The sequence below is a fragment of the Onychostruthus taczanowskii genome, unplaced genomic scaffold (assembly GCF_017590055.1).
Source record: "Onychostruthus taczanowskii isolate IOZ18803 unplaced genomic scaffold, ASM1759005v1 scaffold138, whole genome shotgun sequence".
NCBI classification, from domain to species: domain Eukaryota; kingdom Metazoa; phylum Chordata; class Aves; order Passeriformes; family Passeridae; genus Onychostruthus; species Onychostruthus taczanowskii.
In genome coordinates this window covers 341,683-369,019 of record NW_024498551.1, presented here as the reverse complement: position 1 = coordinate 369,019, position 27,337 = coordinate 341,683, and the positions used below count along the sequence as shown (strand labels likewise).

Genomic DNA, 27,337 nt, shown 5'->3' with positions numbered 1-27,337 from the left:
TGTGCACGTGTCCCTTACCTGGGGCAGGTGGGAATGGAAAAGCTTGGTGCTTAGGGGGTGCGGCACGGCAACACCTGACCTCCAATCAAGTCACAAGAAAGCAATTTCCACTGATAAATGGCAAAGAAGAGCTGACTGACAGACTGTGAGAGGAGCCAGGGCTGGCTGATGCAAACCCCAGGGGAATAAAAGACTGAGCATCCACCTTGAAGATGAACTGGCCACGTGGTGTGCACAAGGTGCAGCTCCCAGCGCTGCAACTTCTTCCTTATGTAGTCCTTTGTTGTATTTTTGTTAAGGTTTAATAAACCTTTTTATATTTTCAAAGTGAGCAGTTGTTTCTCACAATATGATTGGCTTTTTGCAAATATTAAAATTAATATTATATGTGTTATGTTAGGAAGTTGTTCTGTATTAATTCCCTTATGTAGTGTGTTAAATATAGGTTATAACATAATGTTAAAGTAGAAACTGTGCTATGTAAGATACTCTTTAACTAGCTCTAGAAAGAGATGAGATAATCAATAAATTCTTCGCACAGAGATAACAGCAACAAGCCCAAGAAAAGAAATATTGCCTCCTTATTGGAAAAAACAAACTTTCTTCCACCCCCTCTTCGTCTTTGAGGCACCAACAGGATTAAGGAGGAGAAGCTGACAATAACCAGAGAACACCCTTTGTTTGAAAAGAATTTATGCACCATGTATGAGATATATGAATATGCAACAGGCCATTGCTTTTAAGAGTTAATGCTTTGTTGGCAAGCCATGCTTTTTTTGAGGAAAGCATCTGAACGTTCATAGTTCTTTGCTTTATTATCCTCACTCTGATTGTCCAAATTCTTATTGCTCTAATTTGTATTACTATTTTTACAACCATTTTATAACTATTAAACTTTTAAAAATTTTAAAACAAGTTTCTGAGGGGGAAAAAAAGCTTTCAAGGAAGCAACCTCCCTTGACAAAGACCAGTCACATAGAAGGAAAAAAGACCTGACACAATCTTTTTCTTAGTCTCCTTACTTATATTTGGTTTTAAAAAAGTGAAGGTAGGGATGTGTGGTGTCTGGGTTGAGAGGGTGGGGGTCTCTGCTGTCTGGGATGATGAAGGTGGGGGTCTCCACTGCATTAGGAGATAAAGGCAGGGCTGGTGACGGTGGGGTGTCTCTGCTGGATGTGGGGGTCTCTCCTGCCCTGGGAGATGGAGGCAGGGGGCTCTGCCCTCCGCGGTGGTGAAGGTGAGGGTCTTCAGCGCACAGCATGATGAAGGAGGGGTCTCCAGAGCGTGAGATGTGAAGGTGGGCGCCTCTGCTCTCCTGGGTGGTGCAGGTGGGGGTCTCCACTCCAGGGGATGATGAGGGCAGGGGTCTCGGGATGGGGAGGGGTCCCACCCGCAGCATCACCAGCGGTACCCCGGCCCCCACCAGCCCCTCCCGGCGCACAGGGAACACCCCCGCTCCGCCCCGGCCTGGGCGGTGCCGGAGGAGCGGAACGGGGCCACGGGGCTGGCAGGGAAGTTCCGCCCCCGGGCCGGGCCGGGCCGGGCGGGGTCGGTGCCGGTGCCGGTGGCGGTGGCGGTGGCGGGGCCATGCGCGACGGGAGCCGGCGGGGGCGGCGGGGCCATGGGGGCGATGGGGCCGCGGCTGCTGCTGGCCGCGGGGCTGCTGCTCGCCGCTGGCACCGGCAGCACTGCAGGTGAGCGGGGAACCGGGGTCCCGAGTGGGGTGGGGGGTCGGTGGGGAGCGCGGGGTATGGCGGGGATACCCACGGGGAGTGGCCCGGGAGGACCGGGATGGCATTGGGGCTCGTAGCCCCTCTGGAAGCTCGTTGCCACCTCGCCAGGATGTCCGGTGTGTCCTCCCGGTACGCTCGGTGCCCCGTCCCCGGGATGCTTGGTGCCCCCCGGTACTCTCCGTGCCCCCTCCCAGGGATGCTCGGTGCCCCCTCCCCGGAATGCTCGGTGCCCCCTCCCCGGGACGCTCGGTGCTCCCCCGGTACCGCGGTTCTGTCCCCTCGCTCCCCGGGCTGGTGGTGCCGTGCAGAGCGGGGTTTGATGCTCCCTCCAAACCCCATCCCAGGGCTCTGGGCGGGCAGGGGTTCCCCAAAAGCTGGCGGGAGGCGGGGGTCTGAGTCAGCCGAGCCGGGCTCCCAGCCCTGCCCAGTCTCTGTGCTGGTTGTACTGGGCAGCCGGCCGAGGTGATGCAAGGCTTGGCCGAAGAGCCCAGCCCGTCCTCCTGCAGCCCCCAAACAGGGGGGTTCCCCCAGGCTCTGCTGGGAGCCGTGCTGTCAGTGTGGGGGTCCCTGGCACTGCTTCCCACCTGTCCTGGGGGCTGCAGTGGGTGACTGCAGGGGGGCTGTAATGCCTTGGGTGACCAGACTTTGATGGGTGACCAGGAGGGTCCAGGGTGTAGGTTGGGGGTCCAGGGTATGCTGGGTGACCTTGGAGGTCTGGGTTGTGATGGGTGACACAGTGGTGAGGGTCTGGGCTGTGCTAGGTGACCTTTGAGGTCTGGGCTGTGTTGGTGACACAGTGGTGAGGGTCTGGGCTGTGCTAGGTGACCTTGGGGGTCTGGGCTGTTCTGGGTGACACAGTGGTGAGGGCCCTGTGCAGGTGACAGCTCGCAGCAGCAGCAGCAGCACAGTGAGGAATTAGGACACTCCTGGTCAGTGACCCCGTGGGTGCTGTGGGATAACCGGACACTCAGCTTGGCAGAAGCCACCCAGGTGAGCCCCACCCACATCCCTGGGGTCCCCCACACTTGGGACAGTGCCTGCACCCCGCCACCTCCCCCTGCCCTCTTCTCAGTGCAGGACATGCGGTGTCCTGGTGCCACATCCCCGGGGTCCCCAGCACCCAGAAGCAGTGGGGAGGGGGCCCCTCAGCAAATCCCCCTTCCCCTCCTGATGCTGGGAGGGACCTTTCTGGGTCGGGGTACCCACCCCGCGCCCCTCCCGGGTGGGGCGGAAGGGCCCAGCCCACCCCGCGGCCGTAGGGAGTCTCTGCAATGTTTCCGCAGTGCTGCAACAGGCAGGAAGAGCGGGGGGAACGGGGTGGGGGCCCCGCTCGGTCCAGCCCCCCTTTCCCTGACAATGAGCCCGGGAGGGAGGGACGCTTCCTGCGGGGTGGGCAGGGCATCCCTTCCCATCCCTTCCGACCTCTCCCTCCGGCACGCGCCAGGGCCAGGCGGTGCCTCTGGGGGTGCCTGGGGAGGGATGGGGCAGCTTGGGTTAGGGGGTACCCCCTTAACCCCGGCCTGTGCCAGGGGGGGTTCCCCGCCCGTCTGACAGTCCTGCTGGAGCTGGAGGGGGTGCGGCTGCTGCTGGAGCTGGAGCAAAACTGGTGAGTCTGTGGTTGTGGGGGTAACAGCAGGGTGTGGGATGGAGCTTCCGGACCCGTGCAGGGTGGGGGTCCTCCTGGGACCCTGGGGCTCTGCCTCTGTCCATGGTGCACTTAGAGTGGGGGTCCCTTATTCCCTGTCTCCATCCATGCGCAGGTGGGGTGGGGGCCCCAGGGTGCACCCACAGCAGGGTGGGAGGTGCTGAGTCCTCCCTTCCTGCTGGGGTGTGCTCAGGGCAGGGTGAGCTGGGGGTTCCTGCTGTGGGTGACACGAGTCTCTGGCAGGGAGCTGGTGCAGGGCACTGGGGCACTGCTCTATTACCTGCCCGATGGCACGCGGGCGATCCAGGAGCCCAGAGAGCAGGTATGGCCTCCAGCATGGCTGGCACCTGTGCTGTCCCCAGGCTGTCCCTGTTCCCCAGGGGGACCCCAGCCTGGGGCTGGATCCTGAGCCTCCTTCTCTGCTGCAGGAGCACTGCTGCTACCAGGGGACAGTGCAGGGCTTCCCTGGCTCCTGGGCCAACCTCTGTGCCTGCGCTGGACTCAGGTGAGCCCCCAAGCCCAGCGGTCTGTGAGCCCACTCCCACTGTGCTGATGATGGGATGGGCTCCATATCCCAGCTCCTCTGTCCTTCCCCAGTGGCCGCCTCTGGCTGTCAGACACCAGGAGCTACACACTGGAGCCAGACACCAGCAGTCCCGCAGGGCAGCACGGGGCATCCCACCTTCAGCTGGAGCCACAGAGCTGCAGGCAGGGCCCCCACCCTGAGGCAGAGGCAACAGAGCCCCCCTGGCCACAGAGGGTAGGTCACCCAGGGGTCTTGCCCCACAGTGTCCATGTAGCAGCACTCTGACCCCTCTCTGTGGTCTTTTCGGGGTCCCTGGATGGAGGAGGAAGGAATGAATGTGACTCCATGTTCTTAGAAGGTTAATTTATTATTTTTTGTTATTATATTATATTAAAGAATGCTATACTAAAACTAAACTATACTAAAGAATACAGAAAGGATACTTACAGAATGCTTAACAAGATAATAATGAAAAACTCGTGACTGACTCCTCAGAGTCCGACACAGCTGATGGTGATTGGTTATTAAGTAAAAACAATTCACATGAAACCAATCAAACAACTACCTGTTGGATAAACAATCTCCAAACTACATTCCAAAGCAGCAAAACACAGGAGAAGCAGAGGAGATAATTATTGTTTTCATTTTTCTCTGAGGCTTCTCAGCTTCCCAGGAGAAGAAATCCTCGTGAAGGGATTTCTCAGAAAATATGACGGTGACACCTTTCTGTCCCCAGGGCAAGCGGGCAGCGGCAGAGCAGCGCTTTGTGGAGCTGGTGATGGTGGTGGACCACGCTGCGGTGAGTGCTGGGCAGCGTCCCCACAGCAGGGGCTGCCCTTCCCACAGCCACCCCTGTGACCCCTCTCTGTTTCCCCAGTTCCAGAATTACCCCCAAACCTACAACGTGTTCACACCCGGACCCTGGAAATCGCCAACCAGGTGGATGTGGTGAGTCATGGTTGTGTGTGTCCATCCCTGCCCTTGCCTCTGCAGTGCTGGGGGGCTCAGCACTGTGTGCTCCCTGTGTGTGTGTATGTGTGTGTGACCCCTGTGTGCTCCCCCAGTTCTTCCGCCCGCTGGGAGTGCGGGTGGCCCTGCTGGCGGTGGAGGTCTGGAGCGAGGGTGACAAGATCGCGGTGGGCGGCAGCGCCCGGGCCGTGCTGGAGCGGTTCCTGCGCTGGCGCCGGGAGGAGCTGCTGCCCCGGCTGCCCCACGACAATGCCCAGCTCCTGACGTGAGTGAGGGACAGCGTGGGGACAGGGGGATGAGGCCGCAGCAGTCCCCCAACCCGCTGTGCTCTCTCTCCAGGGGTGCCCACTTTGATGATGTGTCCGTGGGGATGTCGACTCAAGCCTCCGTGTGTTCCCCCACGCGCTCTGGGGGGGTCAGCATGGTCAGTGCCTCTGTCCCCCCACCCCATCCTCCCACCAGCTGCCCTCCCTGACCCTCCTGTCCCACAGGACCACTCTGTCAGTGTCCTCGTCGTGGCCTCCACTGTGGCCCATCAGCTGGGGCACAACCTGGGCATGCGCCACGACAGCGCCGGGCGCCTCTGCGACTGCGGCGACCTCCGGCACGACCGCGGCTGCATCATGGCACCACCCACGGGGTGAGGGCAGCGGGCAGCCCTTCGGGGAGCTGGGGCCGAGCCCCTTCCTCTCCTCACCTCACCTCACCTCACCTCACGGGCCCCTTCCTGCCTCTGCAGGTTGACACCTGGCTTGAGCTTCAGCAACTGCAGCCGGCAGGACCTGGAGCGCAGCCTGCAGCAGGGCCAGGGCTGGTGCCTCTCCAATGTCCCCGAGCCCCAGCTCCTGACCGGGAGCCCCACCTGCGGGAACCACTTCGTAGAGCTGGGCGAGGAGTGCGACTGCGGCCTCAGCGTGGTACGGGGGGCTCTGGGTAGGCCTGGAGCCCTGAAGCCACCCCATTGCTCCATGGGTGTCTGGGGCTAACAGGGTGGTTTCCAGTGCTGCTGGCACCCGCTGACTGCAGCCTCCCCACTGCAGGAGTGCACCGATCCTTGCTGCAACAGCAGCTCCTGCCAGCTGATGCCAGGAGCTGCGTGTGCCACCGAGGACGCCTGCTGTGAGGACTGCCAGGTGTGTGGGGATGGGCACCCATGCCATGGGCACAGCAGCCACTCCCCATGGTGGGCGAGTGCCCCACTCACCCCGTTGATCTGACCATGTCCCCCACTCACTCTGTTTATCTGACCATGTCCCCCACCCACCCCATTGATCTGACCATGTCTCCCCACTCACCCTGTTTGTCTGACCATGTTCCCCACCCACCCCGTTGATCTGACCATGTCCCCCACTCACCCCGTTGATCTGACCATGTCTCCCCACTCACCCCGTTGATCTGACCATGTCTCCCCACTCACCCCGTTGATCTGACCATGTCTCCCCACTCACCCCATTGATCTGACCGTGTCCCCCACCCACCCCATTGATCTGACCATGTCCCCCCACAGCTGCGCCGTGCTGGCCACGTGTGTCGGGAGCCGCTGGGCGAGTGTGACCTGCCCGAGTTCTGTGACGGGCTCTCACCACGCTGCCCCCCTGACACATTCCTGCAGGACGGGCAGCCCTGTGCCGGCGGGCGGGCACGCTGCTACAGTGGGGCCTGTGCCACCTACGAGGGGCAGTGCCAGCAGCTGCTGGGGCCAGGTAGAGCAGGGCCAGGGTGGGGTGCTGGCAGCTAAGTAGGGGAGCTGAGGGTCTCTGCCCCCGCTGCAGGTGCCAGTCCTGTCTCCAGCTCCTGCATGGCTGCCCTGAACACAAGAGGAGATGAACGTGGGCACTGCGGGCAGCTCCCCAACGGCTCCTATGTCACTTGCACACAGCAGTGAGTGAGGTCCCCGTCCTTCTCCATGTCCCCCTTGCCATGCCCCCTGCCCTGAGCCCTCTGTCCCTGCAGGGACACCAGGTGTGGGATGCTGCAGTGCCAGCGCAGCAGCTCCCGTGGGGACAGCCCAGAAGGATCCTGCCAGGGGATCACCCTGCCTGGGGATGAGGATGTGACCGATGCAGCCATGGTGCTGCCTGGCACCACCTGTGGCCCTGGGAAGGTGAGAAATGGGGCGACAGGGAAGGGCCCAGGGGGACTCTCCCAGTGCTGACACCCCATCCCCCACAGATGTGCCTCCAGCACCGGTGCCAGGACATCTCCGTGCTGGGTGACCAGCAGTGCCAGAACAAATGCCATGGGCACGGGGTGAGTGCAGGGCTGGGGAGCGGCTGCTGGCAGTGGGGACCTGCCCCTCAGGGGCTGAGCTCAGCCATTGTCACCCCCCTAGGTGTGCAACAACCACGGGCACTGCCACTGTGAGCGGGGCTGGGCCCCCCCAAGCTGTGACAGCCCTGGAGTGGGGGGCAGCCAGGACAGCGGCCCTGCCGGCCTTGAACGAGGTGAGGGCCCAGGCGAGCGCAGAGAATGGGGCTTTGTGCGGGTGCCGGGGGGGGACGGGCACGGCGGGGGCTGACGTGCTGCTCTCCCGCAGGGGGAAGCGCCCTGCCCACGGCCCTGCTGCTGAGCGCGCTGCTGGGGCTGGCGCTGGCACTGGGGCTGTGCCGAGCCCGCCGTGCCGGCCTGCACAAGCACCTCTGCCAGCTTGGAAAGGGCACCTCCTGCCAGTACAGGTACGGGGGGACAGGGGGGCACGTGGGGGGCGCATCGGGGGTGTGTGGGGGGCACGTGGGTGTTGGCAGGCTCGCCTCTGCATGCGTGTGCCGAGGCACACCGGTGGCACGTGGCTGCCACGCTCACCTCTGCATGCGTGTGCCGTGACACACGGGTGACACACGCACTTCTACGTGTGTGTTGTGACACGCAGGTGGCACACAACCCCCTTGCATGCGTGTGCCGTGTCGTGCAGATGGCACGCCGGCCTCCGCGCGTGTGTGCCAAGACACGCAGGTGGCACGCGACACCTCTGCACGCGTTCGCCGTGGCACATCAGCGGCCTGCTCGACTCCGCTCGCTCGTGCTGTGACACACACACCTCTGCATGTGGCACGCAGGTGGCACGCTCAGTTCCGCACGCGTGTGCCCTGGCATGTGAGCACACAGGCACACGCGTCCCCCGTGGTGGCTGCCCGGGCGCTGTGCACACGTGTCCCCGCAGAGTGACCATCCATGTGTGTGTGTGCGTCCCCAGCGCAGGTCACAGCCCTGTCACCTCACATCCCCGCGGCTCCTCTCGCCCCCCAGCCCCGGGCTGAGCCCCCCACTCTTCTCCCCACAGTGCTGAGACCCGGGTGCGGTTCCTGGGTCCCGGAGCCGCAGACGGCTGGAGCGGGTAACGTCACCTCCGGCGCCCGGGCGTGGGGCTGTCCCCGAGCCGTCCTGCTTCGCAAGGCCTCCGGTGCTGCGCTCTTCCCCTGGCAGTGCCCGTGGGGTGCGGGGCAGCCCCGGGGTGCGGGGTGTCGCATCTTCCAGCGCCGAGGGGTTCGTTTCTCTTGGGCTTCTGCTGGTGTCGGTGTCGCTCGGTGGCCGTGCGGGGTCCCTCAAGTGCCCAGAGCGAGCAGGGTCTCATCCTGGGTTTTCCCTGCAGGATCTCACAGCCAGAGCCCCCGTCGGGCAGCAGCCAAGGGCCCCCTGCGCGTCCCCGGCCCCCGCAGTGGCGGCAGGCCACGGAGCTGCAGGTCATGCATGGCAGCAAGGTGAGGATGGGGGTAGCGGATGCCCAGGTCGCTCCATTCCTGGGCTGTGGAATCCCACTCCCTGGCACCCATAGCAGCCTGGCACGGCCACTTGGCACAGCCGGGATTGGAGCCCGTCCCAGCCAGGGCTGTGCACTGAGGGGGGGGTCTCTGTCTCTGCCTGGCGGGAGGGGGGTCTCCGCATGCTGCATGGCTTGTCCCCCCTCTCCCTCTCTCCGCAGCCGGCTGCCCTCGGCTCAGCCCGGCCTGATCCGCCCTCCCGGCCTCTCCCGCCGGACCCTGTGCCCAAGGTAATGCCCGGGCAGGGCGGGGGGTACCCCCCAGCCTACCCCGGACCCGCTGCATGTCTGGCTGCGCTCCAGCTCTCGGGGACTTGTGTGACACGGCCGTCCCCGGACCCCTCCTGCCCGGCGGGAGGCCGGTTCCCGCGCTCCCCCACTTGTCCCCCGCTGTCACACTGTCCCTCTCTCTCTGCCCAGGCCCCCCCCTCGGACAGGCCGCCCCCCCCCACACGCCCGCTGCCCGCAGACCCTGTGCTGCTGAGCGCTCAGGTAACGGCAGCAGCACCTGCGTGTGGGGCACGAGGCCGGTTCCCACCCCCCGAGCCCGCCGGGGGGTCAGCCCACCGCCGAGCTTTGACCGACCCCCCCGTGCCCTTGCAGCCCCCAGGTCCAGCCAAGCCCCCTCCACCGCAGCGGCCGCTGCCCTCAGACCCCCCGGGCCCTTCGCTGGCCCGCAGTGAGACCCCCCCTGGGCACGCCTATGTCACCGTGATTCCTGCCAGGTGAGCACGGGGGGACAGCCAGGGCTGGGGGGGCCGGGGGGGTTTGAGGGGACAATGTGGGGTGCCAGGGTGGGGGTCTGCAGAGGCCTGAGGGGAGTGCGGGTGGGGGAGAGCGGGTGGCCAGGAGAAATGAGGGGCCAGAACAGGGTGGGAGAGGAGAAAGGAGAGCGTCAGGGTGGGGATGCAGAGCAGGGGACGGGGGGAGCTGCAGGGGGAAGTTGTGCCGACCCCACCCTCACCCCATCGCCCTCCCTCCTCTTGCCAGGCCCGCCCCGGCCCCGCCAGAGGCCTGAGCCGCGGGCAGGGAATGCGCAGCGCTGGATCCGCGGGGAAGGCCGAACCCCGCTGGGCTCCGCCGCCCCCTTTTTCTCCCGCCACGTCAATAAAGGGGCTGTGAGCGCCTCTGCGCTGCCTCCGCCGCACCGGCACCGGGGCACAGCGACGGCACCGGGGGGGGGAGCGGGAGGGGAACTACAACTCCCGGCAGGCCCCGCGCCGGAAGGGACTCCCGAGCGCCGCCGCCCCCTGGCGGGGACTGCGCGCAGCTGCAGCGGGGGCGGTGTCCGGGGGCCACGTGGGCACGGGCGGGGTGAGGGGACATGGGGGGACACGGGGTGACACACGCGAGTGGGCAGGTGTGTGTGTGCCAGAGCTGCTCCGTGGGCACACGAGTGTGTGAGAGCTGCTCCAAGTGTGTGAGAGCTGCTCCAAGTGTGTGAGAGCTGCTCCGTGGGCACACGAGTGTGTGAGAGCTGCTCCAAGTGTGTGAGACCTGCCCAGTGGGCACAGGAGTGTGTGAGCGCTGTTCCATGGGCACATGCATGTGCTAGATCTGCTGTTTGGGCACACGAGTGTGTGAGAGCTACCCAGTGGGCACACGAGTGTGCCAGAGCTGCTCCATGGGCACACAAGTGTATGAGAGCTGCTCCAAGTGTGTGAGAGCTGCTCTGTGGGCACACGAGTGTGTGAGCACTGCTCCAAGTGTGTGAGACCTGCCCAGTGGGCACACGAGTGTGTGAGAGCAGTTCTGTGGGCACATGCATGTGCTAGATATGCTGTTTGGGAACACGAATGTGTGAGAGCTGCCTGGTGGGCATGCGAGTGTACAAAATCTGCCTGGTGAGCATACAAGTGTGTGAAAGCTGCTCTTTGGGCATACAAGTGTGTGAGAGCTTCCCAGTGGGCACATGAGTGTGTGACAGCTGCCCAGTGGGCACACGAGTGTGTGAGAGCAGTTCTGTGGGCACATGCATGTGCTAGATATGCTGTTTGGGAACACGAATGTGTGAGAGCTGCCTGGTGAGCATACGAGTGTGTGAAAGCTGCTCTTTGGGTATACAAGTGTGTGAGAGCTTCCCAGGGGGCACACGAGTGTGCGACAGCTGCCCAGTGGGCACACGAGTGTGTGAGACCTGCCCAGTGGGCACACGAGTGTGCCAGAGCTGCTCCATGGGTGCACGAGTGTGTGAGAGCTGCTCCGTGGGCACACGAGTGTACAAAAGCTGCCTGGTGAGCATACAAGTGTGTGAAAGCCACTCTTTGGGCATACAAGTGTGTGAGTGCTTCCCAGTGGGCACACGAGTGTGTGACAACTGCCCAGTGGGCACACGAGTGTGTGAGATCTGCCCAGTGGGCACACGAGTGTGCCAGAGCTGCTCCATGGGCACACGAGTGTGTGAGAGCTGCTCCAAGTGTGTGAGAGCTGCCCAGTGGGCACACGAGTGTACAAAAGCTGCCTGGTGAGCATACAAGTGTGTGAAAGCCGCTCTTTGGGCATACAAGTGTGCCAGAGCTGCTCCATGGGCAAACACGTGTGTTAGAGCTGCCCAGTGAGCAGGGACATGCATGGGAATGCCCACACAGGGGCACACGCGTGTGCAAGAGCTGCTCAGTCTGTGTGGGCGCAGGTGTGTGTGTAAGAGCTGCTTTAGGGGCACAGGTGTGTGTAAGAGCTGCCTGGTGGACAGAGATGTGTGAGTGTGAAAGCCTCCGTGTGTGCATAGTGACACAAGTCACACGTGGTCACACAAGGGGCTGCCACAAACGCACACGTGTGTGCAGGAGCTGCCTGGTGGGCACACTCATGGGCAGAAGTTGTCACCAACGTGGGCGCACACGTGTGCAGGAGCTGCTACACACTCATGGGCATGTGTGTGGGTAAGAGCTGCCCTGTGGGTCTGGACACATGCATGTGCAGGAGCTGTCCTGTGTGCTCGGGCAGGAGCTGCCACATGTTTGTGCAAGAGCTGTTTTCTGGGCAGGAACATGCGTGTGCAAGCTGCCTGCTAGCCCACAGGTAGACGTGTGTGTGCAAGAGCTGCCCTGTGTGCTCACCACGTGTGTGTGCAGGGCAGGGACCCACACCTGAACAGGCACAGGTGTGCAAGAGCTGCTCTGTGCGGGCACAGATGTGGCAGGAACACGTGTGAGCGAGAGCACGTTGGGCACACACGTGTGCAAGAGCTGCCCGGTGAGCAGGGACACGGGTGTCACGCGTGAGCAGGAGCTATCACACATGAGCACACACGTGTAGAGGAGCTGTTCTGAGGACACACACACACACACGTGTGCAAGAGCTGCCTGGTGGGCAAAGACACGGGTGTCACACCTGAGCACACGTGTGCAGGAGTTGTTCCAAGGATACAAACACACACACGTGTGCAAGAACTGCCCTGTAGGCTTGGTCACAGGTGTCAAACGTGAGCACACGTGTGTGCAGGAGCTCTTTGGGGACACACACACACACACACATATGTGCAAGAGCTGCCTGGTGGGCAGGGACACGTGGCCAGCAGCTGCCACCACCGTGGGCACACGCGTGTGCAAAAGCCATCCCGTGTGCACGGGTACACGCGTGCAAGAGCTGCTCGTGGGCACAGCCACGCGTGGGCAGGAGCTGCCCGGTGGGCCCGGGCACACGCGTGTGTGAGAGCTGCCCCCTGTGAGCTCCCCGTGCCTTCAGGGCCCGGTACCGGTGGCTGCCGATGCCCGGTACCGGCGCGGGCAGCCAGCGCTGCCGGTGCCGGTACCGGGGCGGTGCCGTATTGGGCCGGAGCCGCCGGTGCCAGGGGCGGTGCCCATGGATGCCCGGGGTGTCGGTGCCGGTGCCAGGGATGCTGTTACCGGGGATGCTGAGCCCACATGCCCGCGCACTGTTGGTCCCGGTGCCGGTGGATATTCACGGTACCGGCTCGGTGTCGGGCTAGGAGAGGTACCGGGGAGTTGCCAGGGATACCGGTGCCGGTGGATGTTGGCGGTACCGGGGTTGCCGGACTGGGGCGTGGCTGCTGGTGCCGGTCCTGGTGCCGCTGGCTGCCGGTGGGGAGTTACCGATCTCGGTGCTGGTCCCGATGGCGGTGCCGGTGCCGGTGGGTGCCGGTGCCGCCCGCCAAGGGTTAATGGCAGTCGGTGAAGTTGCCGGGCGGCGGCGCGGCGGGATTGGCCCGAAGTTGTCGGGGCGGGCCGGGCCGTGCCGAGCCCCGCCGGGCCGCCCACGGGACGGGACGGGAGGGGCGGCGGGCGGTGGGCTCGGGGGGGCGGGGCTGCTGGCCACCGGGCCACCGGGCGCTCACGGGCGAGACTGAGCCAGGGAGCACCTCCCGGTGGGACCGAGCCCCCGGGCATCCCCGACAGCAGCGAGCCCCCAGGTAATGCCGAGCAGGCGAGCGGCCCCCGGTGCGCCGAGCCCCCGGGCATCCCCGGTGGTACCTCCCGGAACCGAGCCCCGGTGGTACCGAGCCCCGGTGGTACCGAGCCCCTGTGGTACCGAAGCACCGGGCAGCGCTGGGCGTTGGGCAGCGGGTGAGAAGCCCTGGGGGTGCTGAGCTCTGAGCAGCACCGGGCACCCCCGGTGGTACCGAGCCCCGGGCAGTGCAGAGCCGGTGAGTGCCCCAGCTGGTACCGACCCCCGGTGCCCATGGAGGGCACTGAGCTCTGAGCACTCCCGGTGGCACCGAGCCGCTGGGCATCCCTGGGTGTCACCGGGGCAGCGAGCACACCTGGGTGGTGCTTAGCCCCAGGCACTGCTGGTGGCACTGAGCCCCGGGTGGCATCCAGCTCGTGAGTCTCCCTCAGTGACACCAAGCTCTGGGTGTTCCTGGGCAGCCCTGGTTGTCCCCAGGCCAGTGGGCACTCCTGGTGGCACCAAGCCCTTGGTGGCACCGAGATGGTGGGCAGTCCTGGTGCTGCCAATCTGCCGGTGGTACCCGCCTGTGCTGAGCCTGAATGCCCTTGGTAGCACTGAAGTCTGGGCATCCTCTCGTGGCATCAGGCTGGTGGGTGGCACTTCAGGGCTGTGGGTTTCCATGGTGGGGACACCCCAGCACCATTGGTGCTGCAGTTTGCTGTGAGCTTGGCTGTCACCAGGGTCTGGCTCCATCCCCCTTCCAGCCTCCTCCATTTTAGGTATTTCCCAGCTCGGGGCTTCTCAGGGAGCAGGAGGCAGGGTCAGGATCCTGGGGCCTCCCCACGGAGCTCCTGGGCTCTGGGCCTGCCGCACTGGGGCACACCGGCACATGATGGGCAGGGCTGGGGGTGCAGACGCTGCCTTGCTCCCACCCTGCAGCTGGGAGAGGTGAGACCCCACCAGCCATGGATGCCCCAGGAAGGGGGGCTCTGTGTGCCCCTCTGCTGGGTCAGGCAGGGCCCCGTGCCCCCAGCCCTTGGCTCTGCCCAGGCCCGTCCCAGCCAGCGTCACCCGTGGGATGCTCTGAGTCAGCAGGAGTCTGTGCTCCATCCTGCCCTCGGGGAGCCCCCAGCCTGAGTGGGGTGTTGGGGTTCAATGCCCCCTTTGCCAGCGCTGCCATCCTGCTGATGAATATTCTGGACTCTGCCAGAACCGTCTGTGAACACCAGCTGCACCGGGGCCAGCCTGGGGGCCGAGGTCTCCCTGCCAGCCCTTCTTTTCCATCACCCATCCCAGACGCTTAGGACCAACCGTGTGCACACGCGTGTGCACGTTCATGTGTGTGCACACGTGTGTGTGCCTGCACAGCTGCTCCACCCCGGCCTTGCTGTCGGCACAACCCTGAGCTCACAGCATCCCCAGTGCTGCACCCCTGCCCTGCCCGCCCCGTGCCCCCTGCCCCGGCTGCCACCCCCTGCCAGCACCGTGCGGGGCTGAAGCGTCCCCAGCACACGGTCCCCCAGCGCCGTGTCATGTCCGATCAGCGGCCAGGCGGGTGCCTGGGGCGAGGGGCTTTGTGCCTGGGCAGCGTGGCTGCACAAACCCCCCCGGCCGCGGTGGCCGAGCCCATTCAGCTCCAGCGGCCTGCGGCTAATCCGAGCTGATGCCTGGCTGTCGGGGGTTTTTTGGGAAAAGCCCAGCTCCCTGCTCCGCTGGGGCAGCAGGGCACCCCTCCTAAGAGACCCCCGGCTTGTCCTGCCCGGCAGGTTCCTGCGGGACGATTACTCCATCCAGGTGGCCATCAATGACTACCTGGACATCTACTGCCCGCACTACGAGGGGGCGGTGCCGGCCGGCCGGGCAGAGACCTTCACGCTCTTCATGGTGGATCGGGAGGGTTATCGCGGCTGCTACGAGACCCCCGGCGCCTTCAAACGCTGGGAGTGCAACCGGCCCCGGGCGCCCTTCGGGCCCGTCCGATTCTCCGAGAAGATCCAGCGTTTCACCCCCTTCTCACTCGGCTTCGAGTTCCAGCCGGGGGAGACTTACTACTACATCTGTGAGTCCCCTCCGGGAGCCGCGGGGGCTGTGCTGGGGTCACGGGGCGCTGGGTGTGCTCCCCGGGGTCAGAACATGTCAGGGGGTCTTGAGTGCAGCTCCCCAGGGTTGGGTGTCACCAGGATGCCCATGGAGCCGAGTTTAGGGTGTGTGGGGGGTGAGGCTACAGCCAGGATGCCACTGAGGGTGAGGGGGTTCTGAATGCTGAATGATGCCAGGGCTGAGGTGCAGGAGGCTGTGGGTGTCCCAAGGGTGGGGGCACGAGGGGATGGGGATGCAGGGGGTGTCTGGATGTCCTGTGGTGGGGTATTCATGGAGGTGTGGGGTGCAGAGGGGTTCTGGATTCCCATGGAGGGCGGCACAAGGGGATCAGGGTTAAAGGGGTTTCTGGATTCCCATGGAGGGGGAACAAGAGGATCAGGGTGAATGGGTGGGGTCTGGATGCCCTGGGGTGGAGGGTGTGTGAGGAGGTGGGATGCAGGGTGGGCTCTGGGTGCTCTTGCGGGGGGCACGAGGGCTCGGGGTGCCCCCGGTTCGGGGTGTCCCCGATTCGGGATACCCTCGGTTCGGGGTGCAGGGTGGGCTGTGCGTGCTCCGGGGTTGGGGCACGAGGAGTTGGATTCCCCCCGGTTCGGGGTGCAGGGGGTGTTTGGGTGCTCGAGGGTCGGTGCTGCCGGTTCGGGGTGCAGGTTGGGCTCTGGGTACTCCGGGCTGGGGGCACGAGGGTTCGGGGTGCCCCCAGTTCGGGGCGTCCCTAGTACGGGGTGCCCTCGGTTCGGGGTGCAGGGGGTGTCTGGGTGCTCTAGCGGGGGTCACGAGGGGTCGAGGTGCCGCCGGTTCGGGGTGCCGCCGGTTCAGGGTGTCCCCGGTTCGGGGTCCCGGGGGGGGCTCTGCGTGCTCCGGGGTGGGGGCGCCGTCCCCGCGTTCCGCCAGGAGGGGGCGCTCCCGGCCCGCGCGGAGCCGCCGTCGGGGGGTCCCGGGGGGGCCGCACCGGAGCCGGTCCCCGCTGACCCCCCCTGCCCAGCCGTGCCCAGCCCCGAGAGCGCCGGGCGATGCCTGAAGCTGCGCGTCACCGTCTGCTGCAGAGGCACCAGTGAGTCCGGCCGGGGGGGCTGTGCCCCGAAACTCGGGGACTCCACCGGTCCCCACTGGGGGATACCGGAGCCTCGGGGGCGGCTCCAGGTAACCCACGGGAGCCGGTTCCTGACATCGGTGGGTTTTTTCCAGCGCCAGAGCCGGTGACAGAGGTGCCAAATTCGCAGCCCCGAGGGCGCGGTGGGCCCGAAGGTGGGTACAGGGGTGGGGCTGGGAGCTCGGGGACCGGCTCGCCCTGACCACTGCTTCTGCCCTGGCAGATGTGGCTCCTGCCCGGGGCACCGCAGTGCCATCACAGCCCTGCAGCCCATGCCTGACGCTCGTGCTCCTGGCCCTGCTCTGGATCTGACCCCGGCGCTGCCCCTGGCGGGGGGATGGGCTCCTCTGCCCCAACGCCGCTTCCAGACTCTTCCTCCCAGCCAACCCCCCCGAGCCCGTGGGGCAGCCCCAGGCCATGACCCGCCTGCTGGACCTCCGCAAAGCCGAGCTGGGGCCGGGAGCTCCGGGCTGGAAGGTGAGGGGCAGCGGGGGCTCCGGGGCACTGGGTGGGCATCTGCCTGCTGCCCCGAAGCATCCCTGGACGGGGCTCTCTCCCTCTCAGGGCCATCGCATCGCCGCACGTCGGGATTGCCGCGAATCCGCGCGCTGGGATCGCCACACCCCGGCCCTGCCCCACCGGCCACCGGCCCGGCGCTGGGGTCCCCTCAGCGAACGCCCGCTCTGCCCCACGGCCACCACCTCATCTCGTGCCTTTCCCCACGGACCCCCTCCCCTGGGGCCCAGGGACCCCCGACCCCGGAGCGGGGCAGCAGCTCCGATGGCGGCATCCGCCGCTGCTGTGTCCTCCTGCAGCGAGGACACGCTCATCTGTCTTCTGGGAAGACGCCTTCCTCCGTGCCCTCGGTTTGGTTTTAACCCTTGGTAGTGACTGAGCAATACAATATTTGCAAGATCGCTGTGCCCCCGGCTGTGCAGCCCCCCTGCCGTCCCCCTGCCTGTGCCCCCCAACCCTGCGCGGGTGCCAGGACAGCTCCTCCAGGGTGTCCCTGCCCCTCGCTCCCTGCACAGCCCTCATGGCCAAAGGCTTCATTGCAGCAGTTTGATATTGTCATCAGCTCCTGTCACCGGAGAGCTTTAATTACAGATGAGCTGCTGGTGATTAACACCTGGTGGTGGGATGAGCAGTGGGACAGGGGGTGAGGGGGCAGTGGGCTTGGGGGTCACTCACCCAAAGCCCCCAGCCAGGCACCCTGGTCCCTGTTGCCACCTTTGGGCGTGGTTGGGGTGTCCACAGAGCAGACGCTCTCTGTCCATCTCTCCATCTATGCACTCCATAAGATGCCAGAAATGGGGGGTGCGGGGAGCTGCAGGGTTTCCCCCTTCCTGAGTGGAAGGGGGACCAGCGGGGGCCGATCCCATGGCACAGCTGTGTCCCTGTCAGAGTCACGGCTCTGCCACATGCCCCAGGCTTGCCAACCGGTGGGAGAGTTCCCTGATGCTCTCATCCCCCCATCCCGTGAGTGCAGCCCCCCACTTGCCCTCCTGAGGGGCTCGAGAGGGGCCCAACTCCCCCCGGGGCCGCCTGCAGCAGGGCCCCCCAGCCCCTCGCCGTGCAGGCGTTGCCGGCCGCCTGCCGCAGTGGTGCCGGGCACGTCAGACAGGTTTTATGGCTTCTGGGAGAAAGAAGCTGCTTGGCAAGAGGCTGAGCAAAAGCATCGACCGTGCCGCTCCCCTCCCCCCACGCGGCTGCCTGCCCTTCCCCCACTGCACCCCATCGTGCACCCCGTCCTGCAGGGAGGGGTGCCCCCTCCCCCTGGGGGACACGGAGGCTGCCTAGTGCAGGGGGGGCATCTCCTGTGGGACCCTCCCCTCCCCAGGATGGGCTGAGACATTCTGGGGGACATCATACCCGAGGGATCCCCGTGTAGGATGCTGGGTGGGGCATCCCCCAAAGTACCCACCTGCGGGGATGCTGGGGGGCAGTGGGGCCTGTAGGACCAGTGGGTGGGGATGTCAGGGGTGATGGTGACTTGTGGGACCCCCATGCAGGGATTCCACGGGACAGCCATGCCTTGCAGGACCCCCATGCAGGGATGATTGGGGGCTGTATCCTGCAGGACCCCCATGCAGGGTTTCCAGGGGGCTGTAACCTGTGGAACCCCCATGCACGGATTCCAGGGGGCAACCACACCCTGTGGAACCCCCATGCACAGGTTCCAGGGGACAGCCATGCCCTGTGGAACCCCCATGCAGGGATGCTGAGTGGGGGCATCCCCCAAAGAACCCCCATTCAAAGATGCTGGGGGACAGCAGTGCCCTGCAGGCTCCCTTTGCAGGGATGTTGGCGGGCAGTGCCTTGCAGGAACCCACGCAGGGATTCAAGGGGGGGGCTACCCATTGCACCACCCCTTCCCCAGACCCTCAGGCATTCCCAGACAAGGCCAAGGGGTCCCTCTGGGACCCCCAGAGTGGGTGCTAGGTCTGGGTCCTGTCCTTGAGCCAGAGTTATTTGGTATGCAGGAGCTGCCACCAGCTTCAAATCCCATCGACTTCCAATGAGCAATGCCATCAATAACGGCTAATTGATGGCGCGGCCGCTCCAAATCAGATTCCCCGTCCCCTGAATCCAATTGATGGCTCCGCACCCCGCAGCCGCCGCGGCAGAAATTGAATCTATTCAAGGAATGGGCTCCATTAGCCCATCCCTTCTGTCTCACCATCCCCCTGCCTCGGGGCTGCCCCTACCCCCCCTCCCAGTGCCACCCACACCAGCCGGGGTGCTGGGGTGCCCATGGGGAGGAGTGTGGAGTGAGGATGTCGGGTGCCCCAGGTGGGTGGGAGTTAAACCTTCAGAAAGAGAGAAGGAAAAATTTATCACCTGGAATAGCAAGTGATGGGAAATGGTAATAGGCAGCACGGAGATGGAGAGCAGGATAAAGAGCCGTGTCGTGCCAGGGGCTGGGAGCCACAGCAGCCACTGAGGAGGGAGCACAGCGTGGCTGGCTGTGCCCACCCCATGGCCTGGCTCACTGTCATAACAGGGACTGTGGCACTAGGATGAGCCTGCTGGGCACAAGCCCTTTAGCTCTGTGGTGTTCCCACTCCTGGCAGCAGATCCCTCACCCAGCCACGCTGCCCCCACCCAACCCTGCTGTGGCAGGGGCTTCAGCATGCCCCAAACATCCCTCATCACCCCAGCACGAGGATGAGGTCAGGTTCTGCAGCTGTCCTGGGGTAGCCCGAGGACACACAGAGGACACTGGGCACGGTAACCTGCCCCGAGGGATGAAAGGGGGGAGCACAGCCCCCCAGGGTGGTGGGGCTCATCCCTGCCTGTTCCCCATGGGCGAAGGGCAACGGCAGCAGCGCCCACCCCAGAGCTGTCGAGAGCATCCCGGAGATGGGAAATGGCTCCGTGTCACCATGGAAACGGGGCCACTGGCTCGACATGCCGAGGGGACACGTGTGCTGAGGGGACACGCACGCTGAGCCCTGAGCAGCAGGGCACTGGGAATGCCAGACATTGGGCACCATGGACTGGACACCGGGCACTGGCCGCAGGACTCTGAGAGCCCATCACCCACCTCGGACCAGCTCCCTCATTACCCGGCAGCCACGGGCACTCTGAGGGATGCCACCTCTTTGCGATGCCACCTCTTCGCGATGCCACCTCTTCACGATGCCACCGTGGCCGGGCAGCTCCACAGTCCCACAGCAGGGCTGAGCAGGGGGCGTGGGGGCCGGAGCGGCCGTTCCCGAGCAGCCGCCTGATGATACGCATCGTCAAGGTTATAATTTAGCAAAACACTCAGCGGGGGCTTGGAGAGAGCTGGCCCGCGCCGCTTAATTAACCGGAGCTGCACGCACCGAGCCCGCTCCTGCCATAGCAATGAGGGTGCGGGCACCGGGCTGGCGCGGCACAGGCGGGGGCTGGCACATCCCACCTGCATCCCCAGGGCTGGGCGAGCAGCTGGCCAGTCCCAGCTGCCCAGCTGGGAGCAGCGGGCACTGATGTTTGTGTCCACTCCAGGGACCAGGGTGGCAGTCGGTGTGTGTGAGACAGCCTGGCACCGGTGGGTGTGCACGTGCAGGGGTGTAGGCACAGATGTTGCCTGTGCCATCACTGTTCCGGGCCAGGGTGGCTGTTTGTCCATGCCTGTGTCCGTCTGTCCTGTCATTCCTGTGCCCTTGCATGAGCCGGAGTGCACTCCCAGTGTGATGTAATCTTGCTGGACAATAATCCTGATGGACAATGCCAGAGCAGGGATGGGCAGGAGCTGCCCTTGCTGCCAGCTCTGCTTGGACCTGCTGCAGACTGAGACCCTGCATGGTCCCCGTGCCGGGACAATCTCTGCATCCCTGGGGAGAATGATTAGGACTTCAGTGGGTGGGTGCAAATGACACAGGGCACCACCCCAGCACAGTGCCCCTGTCTCCAGGGCAGCCAGATATTGGGGGCAGAGGCTGGGGCAGGTGCCCATCCTGGGCAGCACCTCCCAAGAGGATGCTGAGGTGCTCTGTGCCAGGGTGCCACCAGGCTCACGCCACCTGAGCTGCCATCCGGCCTCTGCAGTGGAAGGATGCTGTGGGGATGGTGGAGGTGGAGCCCTGGAGTGTCTTGGGCCCTGCTCCTGATATCCACTGATCGGCCCTGTGCTCATTTGATCCTCAGGCTGCTAACGAGCTTCCCCTGCAAAGAGCTCGTTAGCCACGGCAGAGTCTGGAGCTGCCTGACCAGCACCAGGGCAGCTCCTCAGGTTCCTGCAGTCCCAGCCCAGGGACAGGGACAGGACAGGCCAGTCCCAGCAGCTGGCAGGAGCTGGTGTGGCCAGCCCGTGGCCAGAGGCAAGTGCAGCACAGCGGGGTGGATGCTCTGAATTATTGAGCGCAGGAGCTCAAAGTGGCTGAGAGAGCAACACCTGCATGGGGGGCGCAGGGCCATGCTCACAGCCAGGCATGGGACCCCACCTAGCCCAGATGGAGCAGCTGGGCACTGCCAGGCTGCAGGGACACTGCACCCACCCAGGGTCCTCTGCCAGCCCCTTGGGTGGTGGCTGCCAGCAGCACAGGGCACCCCACACCTGCCAGCACCTCTTGGTGCTCTCCTGGCCATCCCCAGCCCCTCCTGCCCTGTCCCCTGCCCAGCACCCAGCTCCCATCACGTAGCCAGCAGCACAGGCCTGGGGTGACTGCAGCCAGCAGAGGGAACCCCCATTTTCTGTGCGCCCCCAGCCCCTCTCGTGAGCCGTTTCCAAGCGATGCATTATTGAAGCCCCCCCGTGCCCTCGCACGCGGCCGGCGTGACGGCAGGCGCCGCCTCAGCCCTGATGAATATTTCAGGCCATGAAATCTCCTGCGCCTGCACGCTCAGCCCCAGTCCCCCCCTGCCCCCCCAGCTTATTGGCTCCTTTGTTTCCCTGCGCTTCTGCCCAGCACCACGGCCACGGCATGGCAGGGGCACGGTGTCACCCTGCCCTAATCCCTGCTGCCCTCACCCCACGCGTGGCCTGGAATGGCATGGGAATGGGCTGTTCCTGAGGGGCAGAGCCACACTGCCAAGCTCAGTGCCAGCTGGGGGCTCCTAGGATGGCTCCTGTGTTTCCTGTGCCCATCCCCAGCCCTCATTTGGGCCTGAGAGACTGCAGGTCCCCTGGCACCATCACCTGCAGGGTCAGGGCAGAAGGATGGGGACAACCTAGAGCGCAGCACATTGTGGGTCTGTCCCTGGCACCTCCCAGTTCACTGCCACCTCTGCCAGTGCTCCCAGATGCTGATTGTGCCGTGATCTGTGTGTGGTGGGAGCAGGATATCGATGCTGCTTGTCACTCCTTCATCAGATTAACGCCACTTACACAGCACCAGACACCTCACAGGGGACACCAGGATGGCATGGCCAGGATGAGCAGAGCTTGTTCCAGGGCCAGTGGGGAGCCAGGCGCTGCGGCTGGCAGCCACAAACCCATCACTGGTGTCCTTGTCCTCTCCCCAGAGAGTTGTGGCTGCAGTGGGGCCATGTGCCAGCCCTGCCCTTCCCAAGCCTCCCACCTGGCACAGCCCTCACACCCTCCAGCACATCCATGCCGTGGTCATGTCACAGCAGCAGGGGAGAGGAGTGAGGCCGGGGCTGCCACTGGTGGATGATATTGGAGTGATCTTGAGGCCAGGAGGGAGGTTTGCCATGCGGGAGGAGAGGAGAGGAGCCGGCTGAGTCACCCGGTGCCGGCTGCTGACTCAGGCACTTCCTGCCAGGTAACCTCCGCCGCCGGTGTGTGGGCTGCTGGGACAAGGATGTGCACAGGGGACGGGACCGTGGCACTGCCTGGCACACCAGTCCAGCACCCAGGGTGGGCTACACTGGGAGAGTGCACGGCCGTGCTGCACCGTGTGGTGACCCCTTTCTACCTGGGGTCACCCTGGGACCGTGGCTGCTGGCCGTGGGAGCCACGAGGAGCTGGTGGCTCTCACCTCCCGCCCGCCACCTCTGGGTGCCCACACACCCGGGGCGGGTGAGATTTGGCACAGCTGCTGGAGCCAGGGTTCCGGCAAACAGGCGTCTGGCTCCCAGGGCAGGAACCCTGCAGCTTCCTCCCGCCGGGCAGCGGGAGCAGCGGGGCTGGGAACCGCGCACGGCTTCGTCCAGCGGCTCCACCAGGAAGCTGATTTCCTCTGACGGCCCTGGCGCTGCCGCCTGGCACCGCTGCTCCCTCGTTGGTGCCACGGTGGCAACTAACCCTCCTCTGCAAGCCCACAGAATGCAGCTCCACATAAATTAACTCAGGCCGCTAATTAACGAATCTCTCCCCTGTCCCTCTGCGCAGTAGGGCTCGCTCTGGTCCCTCTGGTTAAAGGCTGCTCTGCCTGGACCCGTGGCTCACCAGGGAGTTGGCTGCCCATCTTCACCTCCCCTGCGTCCACACACGCCCAGGTCCAGCCCCAGGATGTCCCCCAGGATTCTTCCAGAGTTGGGTCTTCCCTCCTCTCCCTGGGAAGGCTCAGCCCCTGTGCCCTCCCCGAGGCAATGCCCGCCCAGTGCTCGTCAAGGCGCTGGCACGGCGCAACCATCCGTGAGGCTTCATTCAAATTTAACGACTGACATGGGATATAAAAGGAAAGGGGCAGGGAGGAGCAGGGCTGCTGGGCACACAGTGTGTGCTGTGTGGCCCAGGCATGCCACCCTGGCAGGACAGATGCCCAAACACCAGCGTGGGGCTGTGAGGAGCTGCCCCAAACACCGCCAGGAGAAGCTGCCAGAAGCCAGGATGGTTCATCTCCACATGGCCACACCAGGACTGCCAGCTACCTGCTCCCCGACCCAGGCCGTCCTCCCTGCATGCCTTTGGCTTGTTCTTGCCGTGTCTGGCTGGACACGTGCCGGCACCTGGCTGCCGCGGGCGGGTCGGAGCCCTGAGCTCAGCGCGTTGGGCCTTGGTAGGTGTGGCTGGTGAATATTTCATGCCCGCGTTCACCGAGCCCTTTCTTGGTTACACTCCTGCCTCCTCCCCGCACTCTCACCATGTTTATTTATTTAATGAATTATTTATCGGCTCCCCCTCTCGCTCGGCTGGGCGCTGCCCCCCCCCCAACTCCCCCAGCCCAGCTCCCAGCCCGGCGCGATGATTTATTGAATGCCGGCTCTGCTCTGCGGTTGCGACATTCTGTCACAGGAAGCCGTGGTTAAATATTAACCCAGGCAGGCCAAGCGGGTCCCCTGCCCCGCCGGGGACACGCTCCAGCCCCTCGGGGCTTGTGGATGGCAGGTGGAGGCTTTCCCCACTGCTTTGACGCCAAAAGCTGCTGGTCCTTGTGATGAACACATCATGGAGGAGACAGAGCAGGGAACCAGAGCTGCTCTGTGCCCTAGCTCTGGACAGCTCAAGGCCTAGTGTCCCCCTGAGATCGAAGCCACCAGGGCGTGTCCCCAGCCATCCCACCACAGACACCACCTCCCGTTGTGCCAAAACACGGCCAAGCCCCCTCTGTGTGTAATTCCAGGAGTAATTCCTGGTGGGTGCTGACACCTGCACACACCGTCATGCTCCGGGGCCGTGTTCTGCCCCCCAGGTGCCTTCATCCCCACCGGAGGCCTCGGTGTGTCCCTCCGTGGCCCCGCGCTCGGGTGTGCGTGGCGGGGGGACCCCCGTGGTGCGGGTGCTGACGGCGGCGCGTGCGTTGCCATGAGCGGGGGGGTTTCCATGTGGAGGTGGGTGTTGCCATGGGTTTGCCGAGCCAAGGCGTTTCCATGGTGGCAGCGCGGTGCTCTGGGTCCTCCCAGAGGTGTGCAGCACCCTGGGATGCCACCGCTGCCACCTCACCGCAGCGCCTGAGTGGCCCAGCCCCTGCAGCCCCCCCGACCCCAGCTCTCCCCTGCTCCCACCCCCAGGCAGCCAGAGCCCTTTTCCACGTGTTGTGTTTTCTTCACTTCATTTCTTCGGATGAATAATTAATAGAGGCTTTTTTGGTCCTCCGGGCCCTTCTGCTTGCCCCCTCCCCCTTCCTGGTGGGGTTCTGGCAGGGGCTTGGGCTCCCAGTGCCACCAGTATGGATGGGGAATGGGGGTGGGGCACAGCCTTGCCATGAGCATCACAGCACTGGGTCTCCCACTGTGCTGAGGGGCCCTGCCCATCATCATCCTCCTTATCCTCCTCCATGGCCTGGGGCAGCATCCACATGGCCTAAGGGACCCTGAGAAAAAAGAGATGGCTCTCCTCCCACACTGAGCTCCTCCCAAAACTCTGGGGAGCCAGAAGACCCCCCAAGACTCAGCACCAGGGCACCTGCCCAGGCCTGAGAGTCACCAGGCCCACTGGGGACATGGGAACATGACATTTGGCACCGCACCACCCTGGCCACGCTCACCACACCAGCGAGATAGCTCCTGGCAGGAGCAGCTCAGGCCGGCTCAGCAAGCCCAGCCACGGCTTTGGGAACCTCCTGCTTTCATTCACAAGCTCCTCGAGGCTGCCAAAGCTGCCGGTGATGCACGATGCCAGCACTGCCTGGGCAGAGGCTGCTGGGCCAGTGCTGGTGGCCCCATGTGGGAGCTGGAGGCAAGCTGCACGTGCCCTCTGAGCTGTGTGTGCCCACTGAGCTGTGTGTGCCCACTGAGCTGTGCGTGCCTGCTGAGCTGTGTGTGCCCACTGAGCTGCGTGTGCCCTCTGAGCTGTGCGTGCCCACAGAGCTGTGTGTGCCCTCTGAGCTGCACGTGCCCTCTGAGCTGTGTGTGCCCACTGAGCTGCGTGTGCCCACTGAGCTGCGTGTGCCCACTGAGCTGCACGTGCCCTCTGAGCTGTGCGTGCCCACAGAGCTGTGTGTGCCCTCTGAGCTGCACGTGCCCTCTGAGCTGTGTGTGCCCACTGAGCTGCGTGTGCCCACTGAGCTGCGTGTGCCCACTGAGCTGCACGTGCCCTCTGAGCTGTGCGTGCCCACTGAGCTGTGTGTGCCCACTGAACTGCTTGTGCCCTCTGAGCTGTGTGTGCCCACTGAGCTGTGTGTGCCCACTGAGCTGCGTATGCCCTCTGAGCTGTGTGTGCCCACTGAGCTGTGCGTGCCCACTGAGCTGTGTGTGCCCGCTGAACTGCTTGTGCCCGCTGAGCTGCGTGTGCCCGGCAATCTGCGTGGGCTCACTGAGCTGTGCGTGCCCACTGAGCTGTGCGTGCCCACTGAACTGTGCCAATCTGCGTGGGCTCACTGAGCTGTGCGTGCCCGCGTGCCCTCTGAGCTGTGTGTGCCCACTGAGCTGTGCGTGCCCACTGAGCTGTGTGTGCCCACTGAGCTGCGTGTGCCTGGTGCCCGGCAATCTGCGTGGGCTCACTGAGCTGTGTGTGCCCACTGAGCTGCGTGTGCCTGCTGAGCTGTGCGTGCCCTCTGAGCTGTGTGTGCCCACTGAGCTGTGCGTGCCCAGTGATGTTCGTGTGCCCACTGAGCTGTGCGTGCCCATTGAGCTGCGTGTGCCTGCTGAGCTGTATGTACCCGGCGAGCTCCATGTGCCCAGCAAGCTGTGTGTGCCCGCTGAGCTCCATGTGCCCAGTGATCTGCGTGTGCCCGCTGAGCTGTGCGTGCCCGCTAAGCTGCGTGTGCCCAGTGATCTGCATGTGCCTGCTGAGCTGTGCGTGCCCACGCTGGTGTGAGCGTGCCCATGCGTGCACACGTGTGCCAGGGCGCCGATCACCTGGCACTGGGCTCTGCCGGGTGGCGCTGCACGGCAGTTGCTAAGGGATCTCGCTGAGGACGGGCAGTGGAAGCTGGCACTCAGCTCAATCCCCACACCCGGGGAGCACCCACAGCCCCCGGGGCTCCCCCAGGAACCTGCACCCCACAAACCCTTGGGTGTGGGAAGAACGAGGGCCTGGCCGTGCGGGTGGGCACTTGGCCAAGTGCTGGCTCCTGAGGGAGGTCAGGGCAGGCGGCAGAGCCTGGCACTGTCTGTGTTCCTCGGTAGCCAGGCTGTCCTGGTACACGGGCACCCTCCCACCCACTCCTGTGCCTCCACGGTGGCCAAACTCCTCTGTGAGCACATGTGACCCCCATGGCACTGGCAGCAGCATCGGGAGGACCCTCAGGGGTCCTGAGCCCCCACCCACGGCTACCTCAGCAGCACAGACCCCCAGGGGCTGCTGCCCCAAGGCCAGAGCTCCCAGCCAGAGCCACCCCAATCGTGGTGGCTCCTGGCTCTGATGTCCCCAGCTGTGGGTGACCCAGGGAGATCCCAGTGGCACCTGATCCCTCAGGGACAGACGTGGGTGCACCAATGTGTGGGTGCATCCCCAGGGGTCCCAGTGAGACCCCGATGGCAGCAGGATCTTACACAGGAACAGCCCCCGCTCATGGGGGTCCTGCCGAGATTCGGGTGGCACCTGGTCCTCCTGGGACCCGGCCCCGGTGTCCCCACCCGCGGGGACCCGCAGAACCGAGCCTGCTGCCGGTGCCGAGCCGGTGCCGGGGCGGGCCCGGGGGGCGGAGCTGGGCGCCGGGGCCGCGGGGCGCGGGCGGCTCGGGCTCGGTTCTCCCTCCATTCCCCGGGATCGCGGCGGGCTCGGGCGGCGGCAGGATGGCGGCTGGGCTCCTGCCCCTGCTCCCGCTGCTGCTGCTGCTACCGGGCCGGGGGCCGCCGGGGGCCCTGGGCAACCGGCACGCCGTGCACTGGAACAGCTCCAACCCGCAGTGAGTGCGGGCGGGGGCGCCGGGACCCGCACCGGGAGGCGGGG

The 27,337-nt window shown here is 64.8% G+C and overlaps 3 protein-coding genes across 4 annotated transcripts in view; all 3 read left to right on the top strand.

The window, feature by feature from the left end:
* The first annotated feature begins 1,576 nt into the window (after positions 1 to 1,576).
* Positions 1,577 to 9,757, top strand: ADAM15 (ADAM metallopeptidase domain 15). Its single transcript, XM_041397267.1, has 25 exons — positions 1,577 to 1,694; positions 2,611 to 2,723; positions 3,263 to 3,339; positions 3,622 to 3,700; positions 3,807 to 3,883; positions 3,976 to 4,138; positions 4,641 to 4,707; positions 4,788 to 4,852; positions 4,969 to 5,138; positions 5,213 to 5,297; positions 5,365 to 5,513; positions 5,613 to 5,790; positions 5,914 to 6,006; positions 6,381 to 6,576; positions 6,646 to 6,754; positions 6,827 to 6,977; positions 7,046 to 7,123; positions 7,206 to 7,317; positions 7,410 to 7,548; positions 8,154 to 8,207; positions 8,463 to 8,571; positions 8,793 to 8,861; positions 9,051 to 9,122; positions 9,234 to 9,355; positions 9,621 to 9,757. Exons 1-25 carry the CDS (start codon positions 1,622 to 1,624, stop codon positions 9,646 to 9,648), a joined length of 2,628 nt encoding a protein of 875 aa, XP_041253201.1. The 5' UTR covers positions 1,577 to 1,621; the 3' UTR covers positions 9,649 to 9,757.
* A 669-nt stretch (positions 9,758 to 10,426) lies between these two features.
* On the top strand, positions 10,427 to 17,129 carry LOC121332149. Its single transcript, XM_041397284.1, has 9 exons — positions 10,427 to 10,474; positions 12,318 to 12,380; positions 12,562 to 12,723; positions 12,969 to 13,156; positions 14,705 to 15,039; positions 16,063 to 16,131; positions 16,266 to 16,325; positions 16,394 to 16,647; positions 16,735 to 17,129. The coding sequence occupies exons 1-8, from the start codon at positions 10,427 to 10,429 to the stop codon at positions 16,480 to 16,482; spliced, it is 1,014 nt and encodes a 337-aa protein (XP_041253218.1). The 3' UTR covers positions 16,483 to 16,647; positions 16,735 to 17,129.
* Positions 17,130 to 27,123: 9,994 nt separating this feature from the next.
* EFNA3 (ephrin A3) overlaps positions 27,124 to 27,337 on the top strand; it is a 9,527-nt gene continuing 9,313 nt past the window's right edge. For both annotated transcript variants that reach the window (XM_041397258.1, XM_041397257.1), the window contains exon 1: positions 27,124 to 27,293. In XM_041397258.1, the coding sequence (XP_041253192.1) occupies positions 27,181 to 27,293 (113 nt within the window). In that variant the 5' untranslated portion in view covers positions 27,124 to 27,180. The remainder of the gene's footprint in view (positions 27,294 to 27,337) is intronic.